Source organism: Capsella rubella, unplaced genomic scaffold, assembly GCF_000375325.1.
Source record: "Capsella rubella cultivar Monte Gargano unplaced genomic scaffold, Caprub1_0 scaffold_4, whole genome shotgun sequence".
NCBI lineage: Eukaryota > Viridiplantae > Streptophyta > Magnoliopsida > Brassicales > Brassicaceae > Capsella > Capsella rubella.
This window is the reverse complement of record NW_006238920.1, coordinates 834,241-851,848: the sequence shown is the minus strand read 5'-3', so window position 1 is coordinate 851,848 and position 17,608 is coordinate 834,241. Positions and strand designations below refer to the sequence as shown.

The 17,608-nt window shown below is 32.7% G+C and overlaps 2 protein-coding genes and 1 long non-coding RNA gene across 19 annotated transcripts in view; 1 reads left to right on the top strand and 2 right to left on the bottom strand.

Annotated features, from left to right (window-relative positions):
- LOC17888822 overlaps window positions 1-10,142 on the bottom strand; it is a 13,817-nt gene extending 3,675 nt beyond the window's left edge. Inside the window, exons 1-19 of one of the 17 annotated variants that reach the window (XR_002834250.1) lie at window positions 10,052-10,142; window positions 9,477-9,926; window positions 9,352-9,390; window positions 9,148-9,258; window positions 8,754-9,067; window positions 8,595-8,632; window positions 7,264-8,419; window positions 6,978-7,080; window positions 6,759-6,832; window positions 6,598-6,653; window positions 6,169-6,523; window positions 5,850-6,078; window positions 5,666-5,722; window positions 5,096-5,176; window positions 4,542-4,850; window positions 4,387-4,433; window positions 3,964-4,075; window positions 3,791-3,884; window positions 2,196-3,697 (exon numbers count right to left, since the gene is read on the bottom strand). This is a non-coding gene — a long non-coding RNA (uncharacterized LOC17888822). Of the gene's footprint in view, window positions 1-2,195; window positions 3,885-3,963; window positions 4,076-4,386; window positions 4,434-4,541; window positions 4,854-5,095; window positions 5,177-5,298; window positions 5,393-5,665; window positions 6,079-6,168; window positions 6,524-6,597; window positions 6,654-6,758; window positions 6,833-6,977; window positions 7,081-7,263; window positions 8,420-8,594; window positions 8,633-8,753; window positions 9,068-9,147; window positions 9,259-9,351; window positions 9,391-9,476; window positions 9,944-10,032 lie in introns of those variants that run through there. The other 16 variants (XR_002834256.1, XR_002834262.1, XR_002834254.1 and 13 more) reach the window with 16 other exon arrangements.
- Window positions 10,143-10,988: 846 nt separating this feature from the next.
- LOC111831173 lies at window positions 10,989-11,660 on the top strand. The gene is made up of 3 exons (XM_023784936.1): window positions 10,989-11,168; window positions 11,291-11,404; window positions 11,499-11,660. Exons 1-3 carry the CDS (start codon window positions 11,067-11,069, stop codon window positions 11,571-11,573), a joined length of 291 nt encoding a protein of 96 aa, XP_023640704.1. The 5' UTR covers window positions 10,989-11,066; the 3' UTR covers window positions 11,574-11,660.
- A 1,544-nt stretch (window positions 11,661-13,204) lies between these two features.
- On the bottom strand, window positions 13,205-16,564 carry LOC17888191. Its single transcript, XM_023784224.1, has one exon. The coding sequence runs from the start codon at window positions 15,663-15,665 to the stop codon at window positions 14,598-14,600; it is 1,068 nt and encodes a 355-aa protein (XP_023639992.1). The 5' UTR covers window positions 15,666-16,564; the 3' UTR covers window positions 13,205-14,597.
- Window positions 16,565-17,608: the final 1,044 nt, after the last annotated feature.

Below are 17,608 nucleotides of genomic sequence, written 5' to 3'. Positions count from 1 at the left end.
TTAAATCCTTTTAAAAACACTTGTAAATCCTTTTAAAAAACCTTTAAAAATCCTTGTAATTTTTTAAAATCCTTTAAAAATTCTTGTAAATCCTTTTAAAACTGTTATAAACTTATAAAACTTTTAAAAACCATTGTAAATCATTTAAAAACCATTTAAAAACCTTTGTAGGCTTCTAAAACTCTTTAAAAACCATTACAAATCTTTTAAAAACCATTTAAAAACTCTTGTAAATCCCTTTAAAAACCCTTGTAAACCCTTTAAAAGCCCCTTTAAAAAATCTTGTAAACCCTTTAAAAAAATGTTGGCGGGAAAATTTTGAAAAAATAATTTTTTTTTGCGGGAAAATTTTTGCGGAAATTTTTTGGCGGGAAAATTTTTTCTCGGAAACTTTTTTGGCGGGAAAATTTTGGCGGGAAAATTTTTTGAAGGAATATTCCTTCCTTTGGGAAAGAATATTCTTTCAAATAGGGGTAAAATAGCCACTAAAAATTAAGAGAGGGCAAAAATGAAAATGGTAAAAAAAAGGGTATTTTTAAAAGAGGGTATCATAAAAAGGTTATTGGTATCAATTTCTCTTTCAAATATGAAAAATTGTAAACTTTTATATTGTTTATAAGGTACATCTAGATCATCATTACTATTGGAAGACTCAATACAAATATTTATAAAGTTTTTAAAAGGTTCTAAACAGCATTTATGACTTTTATAAGGTTTTTATAAGGTTTAAAAAGTTTTTATATGTTTTTTAAATAGTTTTAAAACATTTTTAAAAGGTATTTATATGGTATTTAAATTTACACACATATAAAGATAATTTGTGTCTAAATATATAAGCTTACACTTTTTTTTTTTATAAATATCAATTTTTTAATTTTTAATTATCAAAAATACCCGTTTTCCATACCACTTTTTAAAAATACTTCTATTTCAAACTTTATAAAAAAAACCACTTTAAATGTTGAAATTTATCGAGATATGTGTGAAAACTTATAAATATACACACAAATTACCTTTATATATGTTTAAATTTTTATATATCTTTCATAAACAGCGTAAAATAATTTATAAATACATTTTAAAAACCTTATAAACCCTTTTAAAAACTTCTTAAAAACCTTATAAAACTTGTAAAAACGATTTAAAACCTTTTAAAACATTATAAAATATTTGTTTCAAATTTCCAAGTAGTAGTTATTATATAGAAGTACCTTATAAACTATATAAAACTTTATAATATTTCATATTTAAACATGGATATTTTTGAAAATGAATAGATAAAGGAGGTATTTTTGAAAAGGGGTACACCAAAAGGGGTATTTCTCAAAAAATTTCTTTAATTTTTTATAGTTTTTTTTAATGTTGTTTAAAAATTCTATTTGTATCTTAATATTAACAAAATTAGATATAACATATTGCGACATCTTATGTTTTTACTTGACACTTATCATGATCACGTGAGTTAGTACATTTAAAAACCAAGTTTTGACATATAATCTCGTTTAATTGTTAAACTTAAATCATAATTTTAATTTATAAAGATAAACCATAATTCTTATTTATCATTTATATACCCAAACCAACAAATAACCTGATTTAATTGTAAAATTAAAGTTTAAACCTTAATCCTCTTCTGTAAACAAAAACCGCCATATATTCTTGTTAATTATAAATTTTAAATCCCTGTCTTATTAATAAACCAAATTGACATAACTCAAATTAGATTATTTGTTTAATTTTATTAATAATTTTTAATATATAATTCTTTATAATATTTATTTTATATATTTCCTTCTTCGATAGGGTTAATAATATTTATATTTTATCCAAAATATTAACAAAATTAGTTATGCCACGAGTTAACATTTTATCGTTTATAATTGACACGTGTCACGATCTTGTTAACGGCTGACTTTGAAAACCAAAGTTTATATAATAAGATTTAACTTTATACTATTTAAGTTTATAGGGAAAATGTAGACTTTGTTTACTTAATATATAATTTATGCTATATTATGAATTTTACATTTAATCTACAGTGTATAACTAAATATGTTTTAGGTCCCATCTTCTAATGGAACCTAGTATATTTCAAAACGAAAGATTAGCTATCTCCAAGATTCTTTGAATACCTAATTTAATTTAGTTTAAATATCTAATTTTAAATTAGTTTAATGGGGTTAAAGTAATATAGGTTAATCATTTAAAATACCAAGCACTAAACAAAAGATAAAATTTTAAGTCCTTTACATACTCATAAATTATGTCATAATCAATCATAGACATGCAAGAATTAATAGATAGACGTACAAGAATAGATATAGTTACGACACTAACACACAAGATGCAAAAGTCAGGATGATATCATCCAAATTGATCGGACAACCAAACCAAAATGCAAGAAAATCTAACACAAATGCTATACATATTTTATAATCTAACACAAAGCTAAAAAAAAAAGATAGAGAAAATATTTTTTTTCAACAAAACTAACATTGAAAAATCAGTTGTCCATTTTCAAACAACCAAACAACATATATCAAAAGGCAACCGCTTAATTTTGACATCAATCATAAAAAATATGTGACTAAAACAAAAGACACGGTAAAGAGTCAAGAAATCTCCATTGCATGTTCTATCTAAATAAATACACCAATGATTCAAAAGAGTTTCAAAGTTCCATCGACTATGTAAGACAAAGAGACCACATGAAAGCTAGGCACTAGTGTAATAACAGAGATAGTTCAATCATTGTATTGTAAAAATTCAATCCAACGAGTACAAATGGTAAAGTCTAACACAGTAACCATCAGTGTATGATGCAAAAGTTGTGAATGCCACTTCACATACCAAGGAATCAGAGCAAAACATGAAACAAATACATTCATGACTCAAGTAAAATACTACCATGCATAATCTGCGTGAGCCTCAAAACTACGTTTAAAATACATGCGTGATGCATTCATTTCATAAAACAAGAGACCTTATGATAATGCAGAATTCCAAAATGTCGTTTCACATGCTTAAAACAAACACCAAGAGTTTAGAGCATAACAAAAAACAAATACATTCTAAGATTCAATAATACTATTACCATAATGTGCGAAAAACCATATACGTTAAGAAACCATATCTACAGGAGATGATTATATTTGGTAACATGAAGGAATCTACTATACATAGAAACAGCAAAACGGAGATAAAACGTATTTTAATCAAGCAATTGTAATGTTCCAATAGTCAAAGTAAAATCTACCTTTTCTAAGTGTATAATGTAGACTTTTAGGATGTCATTCATATGTTTAAAACAATCACCAAAGGTAGAGAGAGCATGCAAATCAAATACTTTCAAGATTCAAGGAAACTACAATCACAATCTACAGAAAGACAAGCATCTACAAGAGACTCTAAGCTGCATCCATTATATGAAATAATAAGAGACCTTATGAGAAGATTAAAACAAAATTTTAAACTCACAATGTGCTCATCTAGAAACTCAAGCAATTTTTATGATCTTGAAACTGAAAATACCTTGTCTCTCGAACTGGAATCTGTCCCCGACCGCATCATCTGTAAGGGTTGATACATCATAATCGGACTTAAAGAGAACAATATACGTACCTCGGAGTGAAAGACTTTCTCAAATAATCAAAGGCTCTTTTCCTAGGGAAGATTCAGCTACCCAGTGTAGTACCCCCTAAAGATAAAAGAAAAAAAGTAATAGTTAGAAAGAGCCACGAAACTGTAGATATTATAAAGATGGCCAAACAAAAGAACATTTGGCTTTGACTTTTTTCTCAGGGTTATATTTCGCATGAATCTCACGAACTGTTTCATTTTCATCAGCAAAGAAAACATTGGCGCACTTAAATGGGAAAGCGTATCTGCAAAAAGCAGGAAGCACATATTAGTCACAAATGATTCATAAACAAAGAAAATGAGCTAGTTTGATAATGACTTCACATTCTTGCAGTTGTTGAGATCTAAATATGTCATCTTGGTGAAATGACTTAGCTGGTTTGACAATGACTTCACATTCTTGTAGTTGTCATGGCAAAGCTCCATCAACCAGTATCTGCAAGGATGTTGACTTGCATCAGAGACTTTAACCAATGAACTGAGGTTCCTACAGTTAAAAAAGAGTGACTGTAGTATGAAGAGTTCCAGGGAATGTAATAACCCGTAGTATGAAGCATGCCGGGTTTTAAATTCAAGAGTACATAGCTACTATTATGCAAATGTAAGAAAAAGTCAAAACCACAAAGATAATTTTAAGAACAGCAGATGCTTTAGATTCAGAAGGCATTCTCAAATACTGTAAGTGAAATAGTGCGTGACAAAATGCAGCTATTGAAGTTATACCAAAAGATCTATAAGAGGACATACCTGTAAGTCCTAGCTTGCAGTGAGATTTTGTGATGCTGATAACTTTCCTAAACATATGAATAGAAACTTGTTATGACTATTCCGTACAGTAACTACAAACAAACACTAACTTCAATTTTTAAAGACACACGTAACATTAACAACTGTTTGATTACCTCGTCCATGAGTAGCAATCCGACTCTCTGTTTCTCATTTCTTCTATAACCTTCTCTGATTCATCAGATCATTTACCACCAAAGAAAACCATGTTATAGTTTGTCACAACAACACCAGCAGTTTTCAAAAGTGAAACAGCATAGATGGTCATCTCTTATAGTAGACCACAACTTGAATTGGAAGGCCCATTGATAACTCTTCTTCACCAAAAAAAAGACAACTCTTCTTTATACGAGCCGCAGCATAAACACCAACTAGAGATTTACCAGCACCACAAGACAACACTACAATCTCAGATCTTGCTCGTCCTGCTGAATCAAGATTCTAGATCAGTCACAATCTTTCACGAATATAACAAATATACTACTTATGTATCAAGATTTCACAATAAAACTAGATAAGAATATTGTATAAAAGGACAAATTAAAATATCTAAGAGAAGTTCACTATCAATTTTGCAGTCGCGGGATAAAAGAATTGCTGTCATAAACCTACAGTGCATCATATCATCTTGTAAGCAATAATTGGCCTGAAGTGCAAATGTTTTCCTCACATTTTCGTTCTTGAAGTCGTATTCCTCTAACATAGGGTAATTCAAAGCATTTGGTATGCAAATCTGCTTCACAATCTCCACCTACACACCAAGAGCAAAAGAACATGACACTGCGAGCTAAGTAAAAATCACAGAACATTACCAAACTCATTAACACAATTAATTTTACACACTATTTTTCAGCCGCATTAGGGAAAGTTTACCTGGCAGTTATGTTGCACTCAACAGCTCTTTAGTTCCTAGTTCAGTTTCACCACTTTTTTTGCCAATCGTAAAAACATCACCACCATAACATGGCTAGCAAAAAATGTTAAACTAAGTTGGTTCAAGATAATGTGGAGAACACATAATAGTATAATAAACATGAACTCTACATGCAATGAATCAAAAAGTATAAGAAGAAGGAAACATAGTTCCAAGGAAATGTATAAGTCTGCCACATTAGTGAGAAAAGACGCAAAAAACCGTTGAGACCAACTGATCATGGATCATGGTATGTATTTCACTCGAAGTTAAAAAAGAAACCGCGAAAGGCAATCATAATGCACAAAATGGAGGAGTTAAACGTACCTCAGAAGCAAATCTAGCTCAGTTCATGTCATCATCACTAAGAAGCCTTTTCAACGCCTGAGACAGTTTTGTATTTACAATTGGGCAAAAGCAATGTAAAAAAAAGAAACCAAGATCCCAAATACAAAAGAGAAGAGAAAGAGAATAAGCCTCGTGAACTTAAATAACGATTCTTCTTCGATACCAGCTTCACTTTTTCAGAGGCCTATTTCCATGATCTGGCTTCAACTCCAATGTAGAAAAATCTATCCCCTCCTTCGCCTTCAAAAGCATTACAATCTCTATCCAATTAGTTCTAAATGTAATCACTGTAAAAATTATGCTACAATACAGCAAGAGTAGTCAATTCAATCTTCATCAGCTTCATCATAGTAATCTTCAGCGTTTTGGATGTTCTTCATCTTTTGATCATCCTGAGATATTCAACAGTAAAATTACACAAACTACCATTGAAAGAGCCCTAAATAATTAAAATAATCATCTGAAGAGAATTCAACACGAACCTTCCCATCATACTTCATCTTCTTGTTGGGTCTTCCTGGTTCCCCTGCACATAAAAAAGTTCTCAGTATTGGCATACTTTCTTGGCCAGATAATTCGATAAACTAAACAAATATCAGTAAGATGGGAATTCTATGTAACCAGAGATGATTCTAGTTTCACTTCCCTTTCTTCAATAGGCAATAAGGTCATACATATTAAATCTGTCACTCTGCATATCTTGCTTCATTCTTAGTGTTGCCTTCCTCTCCTCAATCATTCCTAGTCTCATTTCCTCAAAAAGTTTTAGAGATTCTTCAATAGGCATGTCCCTCTAGAGGCTGTTCATTTTCTTCTCTATGTACTCTTTTGTATCCTCTGAAAGTATAAAAACAATTGAATCTCTATATTAGAAAAGTTTAAATTGATATAGCCTGATGAAACAACATTACCATGACCTCTTCAAATCAACTCCACTGCCAAATCATACAATTGTTGGAAATAAACACTGGTGTATATAATCAAGAAAAAGCCAATGGTAAATGTCAGATGAATTCAAAAACACAATAATAAAAACAATGAGCTACTAGTACAAATAAAAATGTGGCGATACCTTGAAGGCTTGAAGTGTTCCCATCCCATCCAGTTTAACAATTTCTTAGGTACAATTAATATACTCTTCGTTCTCTGCCTCAGGATTTGTATCAAGAATTAGTCCCAAGGATGAAAAAACTCTACAACTTTAGTGTCTACCATATACACAAAAAGAGAAAGACATGGAAGCAGATGCAAACACATCAATGTGTTTAGAAAAGGAAGCTGGTGACTTAACTTCAGACGCTCGGACAAGACAACCCAGGAAGGATGAAACTCAAGAGAAAAAGCTTCCAGGAATCCTCCACAGTCATCCACGCAAAAGCAGCCACTGTATTCACCTGATAAGAAGAAACAAAATCCCAATAAAGAAAGAGCTACCAAATCAATGAGACTATCAACATATTATGAAGCATTTACGTGTCTCTCACATGTGAATTTCATTATGATATCAACTAATTACAAACAAGTTTGAAAAGCACACAGAAACAGAAACAAAAACAAAAGGTTTGAAAAGCATATACCTGGCAAAGAAGTCTGCAGCACTTTAAATCTACTCAAAGTCTCAACAATCAGAACGCTTTCAGAAGAACATACCTGAGGAAATCAGAGTTAGTTAGTCTTCAGTTTACGTGAATGTCCTATACTTACCTTGTTTTTTCAAGATTTTGGTCGTATTTTCAGTCCCATCCCAAGTCTATTGACTCTTTGTCTTATGGTTTTTCAAAGTCGTTTGACTCTTTGTCTTATGGTTTTTCAAAGCCGTGGGTACCAAAGTCTTTCGACTCTTTGTCTTATATTTTCCAAAGCCGTGGGTACCAAAGTCTTTTCGACTCTTTGTCTTATGGTTTTTCAAAGCCGCGGGTACCAAAGTCTTTTGACTCTTTGTCTTATGGTTTTTCAAACCCGTGGGTACCAAAGTCTTTCGACTCTTTGTCTTATGGTTTTTCAAAGCCGTGGGTACCAAAGTCTTTCGACTCTATGTCTTATGGTTTTTCAAAGCCGTGGGTACCAAAAGTCTTTCGACTCTATGTCTTATGGTTTTTCAAAGCCGTGGGTACCAAAGTCTTTCGACTCTTTGTCTAATGGTTTTTCGAAGCCGTGGGTACCAATTGTGAGAACTCTTCGGTTCTATTCACTCTATGTCTTATGGTTTTTCAAAGCCGCGGGTACCAAAGTCTTTTGACTCTTTGTCTTATGGTATTTCAAAGCCGTGGGTACCAATTGTGAGAACTCTGTGGTTCTTCTATTTAGTCTTTGCCGTAAGACTTTTTAAGCCACATTGTATTCCCAACCATCAAGCCGAGGGTACAGATTGAGAGAACTCTGTGGTTCTTCTATTCAGTCTTTTGTCTTAAGACTTTTTAAGCCATATGGCATTCCCAACCAACAAGCCGAGGGTACAAATTGAGAGAACTCTTTGGTTCTTTTCAGTCTTTTGTCTTAAGACTTTAAGCCATATGGCATTTCCAACCAACAAGCCGAGGGTACAAATTGAGAGAACTCTTTTGTTCTTTTGAGTCTTTTGTCTTAAGACTTTAAGCCATATGGCATTCTCTTTGGTTCTTTTGGTGACACCGAGCCAATCAATAGTTGACAACTTTCCTCGGGACAATGTCTCCAAAATAGAATCTGACAGAACACTATTAGATTAGTGTCTGCCCATGATCTTTTTTTGGGCTGTTAAAGAAAAAAAGCAAAAATCTTGAGTTTTGAATATCACAATGATACAGAAGTCAATTGCTTAAATACGGAAACAATAAATCTCATAAGAATTGGATTAATCGTTTGCCTTCAAATTTCAATCCTCTGAAAATTGAAAAACACAAACAAAACGGGAAAGACAGAGAAATACCTGGTGAAAGAAAAGTCAGTCTGAAATCTCTTTAAGACCTTTAGAGATTGAATGCGAAAAGTTAAAATATCGTTCCAGTAACATATCAAGAAACTAAGACTTCACCAAAACAAAACCCATCTACTACACAAAGAGCATGGATCAACTAGAAGAGAGTACCTGAGACTAGAAGCACCATCTCCTTGCCTGAATAGCAACATATTCATCTGATGGAGCAATGAGTGCATATGAGGTGGTAACCCTCAATTCCAGCAGATTGAAGTCATCAAAATGTAAAACCATTTGTCAAAACTAAGTCAACTATAAGTTCTTCTTTTAAAACTAAAAATAAGTAGCTTCCATTACTTGAAAGAAAACCAGTTTCATCAATTAATGCATACCTGGGGATTCCTGAGATCAAGTGTTCCATGCATGTCCATCAAAAGATCAACCTGATTCCTCAGCGCTTTGAATCTCTTGGAAGCAAAAAGAAACTGAAAACATCAAGAAACTATAAGACATGCACCAAAAAACCATCCAGTAGACAACGAGCATGGATTGACTAAAAGAGTACCTGAGGCTAGATGCACCATCTCCTTGCCTGAATAGCAAAATCTTCATCAGATGGAGCAATATGTACAATGGGCTGAGTGAATATGAAGTGGAAACCCTCAATTCCAGCTGACTAAAGTCATCAAAATGTAAAACCATTTGTCAACTATAAGTACTTCTTTTTAAACTCAAAAGAAAACAAGCAGTTTCATCTATTAATGCAGACCTCAAGTGATCCCTCAGCACGGTGAATCTCTTTAAGAACCTGAAAATATCAAAAAACTATAAGACTCCACCCAAATAAAAAAGAATCCATTAGACAAAGAGCATATATGAACAAGAAGAGAGTACCTGAGGCTAGAAGCACCATCTCCTTACTTGAATAAGCAGCATCTTCATCTGTGGTGGAAACGCTCAATTCCAACCGACTAAAAGGTATCAAAAATGTAAAAACTCATCTAATGATTACAAGACAAATTTACAAGACAAATTTGTCTAATGATTAATAAAAGAAAGACTCATCTCATCATGTTAACAACTTAACATACATACACTGACTTCATAGTCTCGACCACCAAAAGCTTCTTGCCATGTCTGTATCTAACAAACTCAGAGATGCGAATCAGAAGGAATCTCACTAAGCCGATCACTACTACGCCGTCTCTCTACTTCACACCATCACCGCAAAGTCTCCTTGCGATCTTAACCGGTTAAGATTCTCTCCCAGAAACATCCCGAAGCCCTCCGTCACAGTTTCTAAACCATCAGAAGAAACCCTAGCCGATTGTACTAGTTTCTTGCCTGAATCAAACAAAACCCTAGAAATCAATCCAACATATATAAGAACACGATTACACAAAACTTATATAAATCCTATAAATTCGCAATACAGAGAAATTGAAATTACTAATTTTAAGATGCTTCACCATGAAATTTCCTCACCAATCGTCGAAGAACTCATCAGTCTTCTTCTTCATTCAAAAACGAAGAACAAAAGAGAGAGAGAGATTGGGAAAAAAAGGAAAAAAATAATTATGTGTAAATTTCCTTTTGCAACAAATATATAAATGCGTCTTGACAAAACGCGTTGCCTAACGGCTATAATTATACCAAGATTAGCCGTTGATTCGTCAGATGATATTTCAATCAACGGTCCTGTATTTTCCTTGATTAAAAAAGTGATTATTTTTGTTTTTGGCAATATAAACAAACGCAAACGTACTGTTAGCGTTTTGTCATTGCCGAGAGATTTTTATATGGGTTTCATATAGTGTTAGGCCCAATAAGCTCCATTAATTTAAAATTCAAAATTTTGGTTCTCTTCCTTTGCTTATATTAAGTTTATTGTCTATAGGCCCAATTACGAAGATTTATGATGTAGATCCGGTAAGCCAATTTGGGAAACCGAATTTCAGATAAACCAAACCAATGCTTCTATTTGATTTAGTAACTACCGACTTCTTTACCAAAATTTCTCAAAGATTAATCATCATGTAAACTGTTTAAATAATTACACAAAACTCGTATCTCCTAAAATCAATGAATATTTAATTGATTTTAATATTAACTAGAATTATTAAAATAAAAAAAAGTTTTCCTAGAGAAAAAAAATGATTTTTAAAATAATAAAAAATATTAAAGTATTAGTTAACATTTTTAATTAAGTCAAAAGCTGTTCTTACGACATCAAACAGCTACTGGCCGAAGTTTACTGAAGGATTCATTTTTATTCAACGACCGTTACCAACGAGAGAGTCGTGGAAACATTTGACTAAGAAACAAAAACACAAATATTCTAACTTTGTAAGTATCGTCACCTAATTGTAGCCTTATAAAATATGACTCTTCCTCTATAACACCTTCTATATAATAACATCATAACCCAAGCCAAACAAATAAAAACAGAGAAAGAAAAAAAAAAGGATTCAAGAAGAAGAAACTATGTCAAAGATCAACATTCTCATCGTTGCAGCACTTTTACTTAGCTTCATGGTTATTGATTCAGTGGCTCGTCCTGACTCGTCTCTCCAGAACAAACCTATGGTAAATATACTCATTCTCTCTTAGGATAAAAACCAAAATATTTTTTTCCTTTGTTGAATGTTTTATAATTCCTAGGAGAGGCCATTGATGATTTGTAAAATTTATTTATAATTTGAATGAAGGAGAAGGAGATGGGTTGTGAACCTTGGGACTGTAATATGAGGAAAACGACGTCGGATGCTCACCTTGATTACATATATACCCAACCATTTCCTCCTAAACCGAATGCAGCTAAAGTGAAACATTAACTATTATACTTAACTTCTTTACCAATACACCTAATATATTCATGGAACGTACTAAGTAAAATTTTGTTTGATTTGGTTGTAGGAAATGGGTTGTGAACCTTGGGACTGTAATATGAGGAAAACCACTTCGGATGCTCACTTTAAAGTCAATCCTTAATTTAAGTATCAATCAGTATTCCATATGTTATCTTGTGATATATATGTAATAAAGACTTAAATAAATGAAATGATTTTTTTTTCATCATTTTGTTGACAAGTGAAAATTTACTAACAAAGAGAGGCAATGTTTCATCAATGAATAATATTGTTTGGGTTGGATCGGTTCGGATAATTGATTGGATAACCAACTATATTTTTTTAAAAAATTGTTATGGTTTGGTATGAGTACTTTTCACCTGATTAGAACCGGAATATCCATATATATCCATAATACCTGAAATTTAAGTTGAAAAACTGAATCCAAATTGCATGAAGTTGTAACTACAAAATTAATTAAAGCAAAATTAGAGAAACATAATCCAATATTTAAAACAAGCATGAGAAATTGAGAATTGTAACATCCAAAATCAGATTCAAAGGTCTTATAGAGAACTAGAAATAGTTATTAAAAATATATACTTACTAGATTCGGATCCGCGCTACAGCGCGGGGGAAATAATTATTTATATATAACTTTTAACGGAGTAGAATATATTACATTTTAATTTTATAGTCGATTACGATGAATCATATATTTGTGTAATAATTTTAATTAAAATAATAAACGAAAAAGCGTGTAAATAATAATATATTGAGTTTTAATGCAATTAAAAAAAGTGAAAATTTAACAGCACGAAAGAATATTTATCGACAAATTATTCAATTTGACTATTTTGTAGTAGAAGTAGGAATATATGTAAAAATTACATACTTATAATATATTTTTTGACGGACCAACTCGTAAGAATTCATTTTGTAAAAAATATTATTCATAGCTCGCTTTACCATTATAATTGTGATTTTAACAAACTACCCGCGAACTATCTAAAATTTCCATATTTTGATATATAATATATTTTATCAATAAAAATTATGTCTCCAAAATTACATCTATGTCTCCAAAAAAATATTTGAAATTCAAAATTACATATATATTTGAACCTTTTAAGTAATATATTTTGAAACTTTTTAAACTTATAAATATGTTCATGTAACAATGGTTGTAATATTGGTCATACTTATACTGATTTTAAACCATTTTCCAAAATATTTAACCGAGTGTAGTTGAATATTATATGTCCGTTTTGAAAAATTCAAATAGCCACATATGCAAAAAAAAAAATGTTTATTAACAATTTTTTACTATATAGTATAATATTATAAATTAAAAATAATATTAAATAAAAGTTAAAGAAAAATAATAATTGATTATTTAGAGAAATATTAGGAAATCATAAAATTGGTTATGGAAATAATATAATCTTAAAATTAGATTTGGAAAGTATCCGATGTATGTATCCAAGCCCAATTTAATATCCAACTTTGAAGTATCCAATTGTTAAAATCGGGTTAATTTTTCAATTTTGACCCGACCCGTATTCTATTTTGTACTTCTCTTTTACTAATATAGAGATTATCGATAGATTTTGGAATTTGTAATTTGTAATTGGATTCAAAAGATACGTTATCACAAATTTTTTTTTTTACTTTTTTTTTGTAACGTTCCAAAAATTCAGGAAAAAAACAATCATTATATCATTTTAAAAAAATTCCTAGTGTTCATACATGTTTTTACTTAACCGATATATATCAGATTTCAGATTCAACAGACTTTGATATAAAATGCTTCATTAAAGTGTAAATATGATACATGATTAAGCTTAAATACTAAGGGATTATACAACATAAATAACCGGAACTAAACCAGTTCTATATACACTGACCATAACTAAACCAATACTATATACACTCTAATACTCCCCCTCAAGATGGAAGTAATCCATCTTGGACTTGAAGAACTTGTGTGCTCCAAGGGACTTTTCTGAAAAAACTGTGCTCCAACCAAACTTTCATAACCTGGATTATAGAGAGATGAAACAAAGCGTTGTCGGATTCTTCAGGTGAACGTGGAGAGGCTTGAAACAGAATGAGCAACAAATCATATGGCCAAGAAAGCCAAAGTATCGTCTGAGCTTCTCCATGCTTACCACCACCTCTGTTTCAATAAGAACTCACAGCAGTCCAACCAATTAGGGACCACTTCACAATCTCATACTCATCTAGGCACGAGGCAGTGTTGTTTGTCATACGAAGGTTATGTCTATTGAATAACAATAACACAACCTGAAGAACTGGATGTAAAGGGAGCTAGCACACATTTATAATCCAGCAATAACATAGCTTGAAAAAAAAAAATGCAGAGCTGAAGCAGAGAACAACAGCAGGAGGAAGTTTGGTTTCACATAATAACTGAGGTAGTGAATGACCGTTGTTATGAAAGTAAAAGCTTATGCCTAAGCAGTTCACATGCGACAGCCATGTGACTTCAATGAACACAACTGTCCCTGAACAAGTGATGGCAGAGATGATTACATGATCTGTACAACAACCTGCGACATGGAAACAAACCAAACCAGCTACAGGTGGAGCTATCACTTGCAGTCCTCCAAAATTCAGCATCAACATGACAACAACGTCATAATCCATATCCAACATATGCAGAAACTCATGGCAATCGTCAAGGATAGTTGGTGATGTTGAGACAATTTCTAGTGAAGAATTTATCTTAGTAACACGGCAAAACGCAGGAAGATCACTCACAGATGCAAATCAAATCCATCAAAGCATCGTGTATCAACATCAAAAGTATGGTTCTGCCTAAACCTATACTGATCTAATTGAAGCTCCCCCTCTCGAGGAACACATCGTCATCAACCAAAAATCCAGAATCTTCTAATTGAATATGCTCATACTAGATCATTGAATATGCTCCAAGAACAAGAGTGGGAACAAATTATTTGCTGTTTTGATGAAGATACTTATCTGAGCATACGCTCCAATAGAGAACCAATTGTAGAAACTCGAAAATCACTTAGGCTTGGACAATCAGAAGCAATGCTAGGTGATATACAACTAGAAACAGATCACGAACCTTTTTTTTTTTTTTTTTTTTTTTTGGACAAACTAAGAATTTTCATTCAACTTAAAAGAGTGATGCCTCTACAAAGAGAGGATACAAAAGGCTTAAACAAGAGCCATAACTCAAGGAGAGACATAAAGATAAAGAGGAGCTTACATGCTCAACCCAAGAAACAAGCAAACGAAGACTACCATTAAGCAAAACAATATCGGTAACACCGTTTGCTTCCAAAGAGGTCTTCAAGCCATGTTCTTTCACTAGCAATGCGAATGTGACATAACAGTAACGGACAAAGCCGTTGGATAGGGGAACTTCAAAGACATCAGATGACCATCGATCCATATCAAAGAGACATGAGATAGTTAGCCTAGCTTCATCAAAGAAGATCTTCTTCCCTACAATAAATCTTTTTCCACCGAAAGGGGAATTTGATAGAACATAAAACTCCACAAAGGAGTAACAGTGACATAACATGCCACACCACAACCAAGGTAAACAAACCATGGAAGCTTTGAAAACTACCATTGCATTCATAAAGGCTAAGGTGGCCATAAAAGGAACACAAAACCACAGAATGAGGCTAACGATTCTATTATCCAACCGACAAATCATATAGATTGAAGGGAAAGAGCTTAAAAAGCCAGAATCAAACCTGGTAGAAACCGGTACAAGACCGAAACAGAACCTGCATACTGCAGTAAGGGGAGTGTCACAGGAGGACACCACAAAAGGTGTCAAAACACCAAATGAAGCCACCAAAGGGAGAGAGCAGAGATCTACAATCTGACGTGATGGACACAAAGTGGGGGTGAGGGAGTACTTCGTTGTTGGTCCAACAAGGGAGTCGCAGACGAAAGGTACATAACGTGGTGCGGTGGTGAGGTGGAAGAGCAGAACGTGACAAGGTGGTAAGGAGCTTCGGGTGAAGACTAGCAAGGAACAAGAGACCACATTAACGTGGATCTGAAACGACAATGGATCTGGAGGGTCTGGGGGCTCTGGCGGATCCGGAGGAGAGGAAGGACCCGGTGATGAAACCAGCGCCGGTGAACGCCTCAGTCCCAAAGAAGCAATCTGATCCATCTGAAAGGAAAGAGAGTGTTGCAGGAAAATCGAAAAAGTTTGAGCCATTGAAACAGAGAAACAGAACACGCTATTAGAAGCGGAAGATGCCGGAAGGGAAGCCGGAAAACTCGCCGGAATGGGCTCCGGTAACTGCTGAGAGAACCCCAAAAGAATGAGAACTACACCGGTTAGGAGGAGGAAGCGCCAGAGAAGCTTTGCCGGTGAAGAAACGCCATTTGAGAACCCAGCTTGCAGCTCCTCGAGAAACGTGTCTGGGAGAGAACTAGGGCGAACTCACAGATCACGAACCTTAAGATATCCATTCTTCAAAGTAGAAATAACAAAGATCGAGGAAATCTGATCTCAAAATCGAAGGAGAAGAGCTAAAATCTGAGAAATCAAACCAAGAATCGAAGAAATTAATACTCAACTGAAAGAAAACAGACGTAGCTTCGAGGAGATCATGGCTCAATGAAGATGAAAAACAAATGAAACTCCATCGGAATGAAACGCGATGGGGATTGAGAAATTAACCGATCAAAACATATATATATGATCGGAGAAAACAAAATCAACTGAAACAAAGAAGAACACGATCGGAATGTAACACGATCGGAGAAGACGAAATCAGCTGAAAACAAAGAACACGATCGGAATGAAACACGATCGGAGAAAAACTTATCCGATTTGAGAAAACAACCTATCAAGGTGTACAGACTGAATCGGAGAAGAAGAAAATGGAGAAATCAAGGAAAAACAATCAGAGATTTGAAGAAATCGAGCTTGCGGAAGAAGATGAATGAAGCATGGTGATGAAATGCTCTGATACCATTTCAGATTCAACAGACTTTGATATAAAATGCTTCATTAAAGTGTAAATATGATACATGATTAAGCTTAAATACTAAGGGATTATACAACATAAATAACCGGAACTAAACCAGTTCTATATACACTAACCATAACTAAACCAATACTATATACACTCTAATATCAGACAACATTGAACCGTACCAACAGATATGTCAATGTCCTCAACTATGTCAGGATTCGGACTCGTTGTTAGACATAAGCCATCTCTTTGCGTTATTTTCTTTGTGATGTATGCAAAGAACCAACGCCAAGTATCAGCTTATTGTTGTTTATAATTTTAGATGCAAATCAAACTAACGTGATAAATACGTTTATTCTCATGAATATTTAACAAACTGAAATAATAAATTGTGTAAAAACACAAAACTGATTTGATGATTTTTTTTGTTTCCAAAGCTTTGAACAAATTGTAGAATGATAAAAGGTTTGCTTTAGCAATTTCCTAAGACAGAATTTCGACTACACTAATTAACGTTTATCTAGATAATCCAACTATTTATCACTAGATTACACGACGTTTAAAAATCCTAACAAATTGTAGTCTGTGTTTCTTATAATAATTTAGTTCTAATTTTATTAATTTATCAAAGTTTTGAGGTATTACTTTAAGAGAATTTTTGATAAATACCCCTTTTGGTGTACCTTTTTTAAAAAATACCCCCTTTATCTATCCATTTTCAAAAATACCCCTTTTTAAATATAAAAAATTATAAAGTTTTATATAGTTTATAAAGTACTTCTATATAATAACTACTACTGGGAGATTCGATACAAATATTTTAAAATGTTTTAAATAGTTTTAAATCGTTTTATAAGTTTTATAAGGTTTTTAAAAAGTTTTTAAAAGGGTTTATACGGTTTTTATACGGTTTTTATATGATTTTTTATAATTTATTTTTACGCTATTTATGAAAGGTATATAAAGTTTTATACACATATAAAGGTAATTTGTGTATATATTTATAAGCTTACACACATATTTGGATAAATTTCAACATTTTTAGTGGGTTTTTTTATAAAGTTTGAAAAGGGGGTATTTTTAAAAAGAGGTATATGAAAAGGGGTATTTTTGAAATTCCCTCTTACTTTAAGTGATTTTTGACCTTTGCCCTCTTTCTATTTTTTTTTTTTTTGCT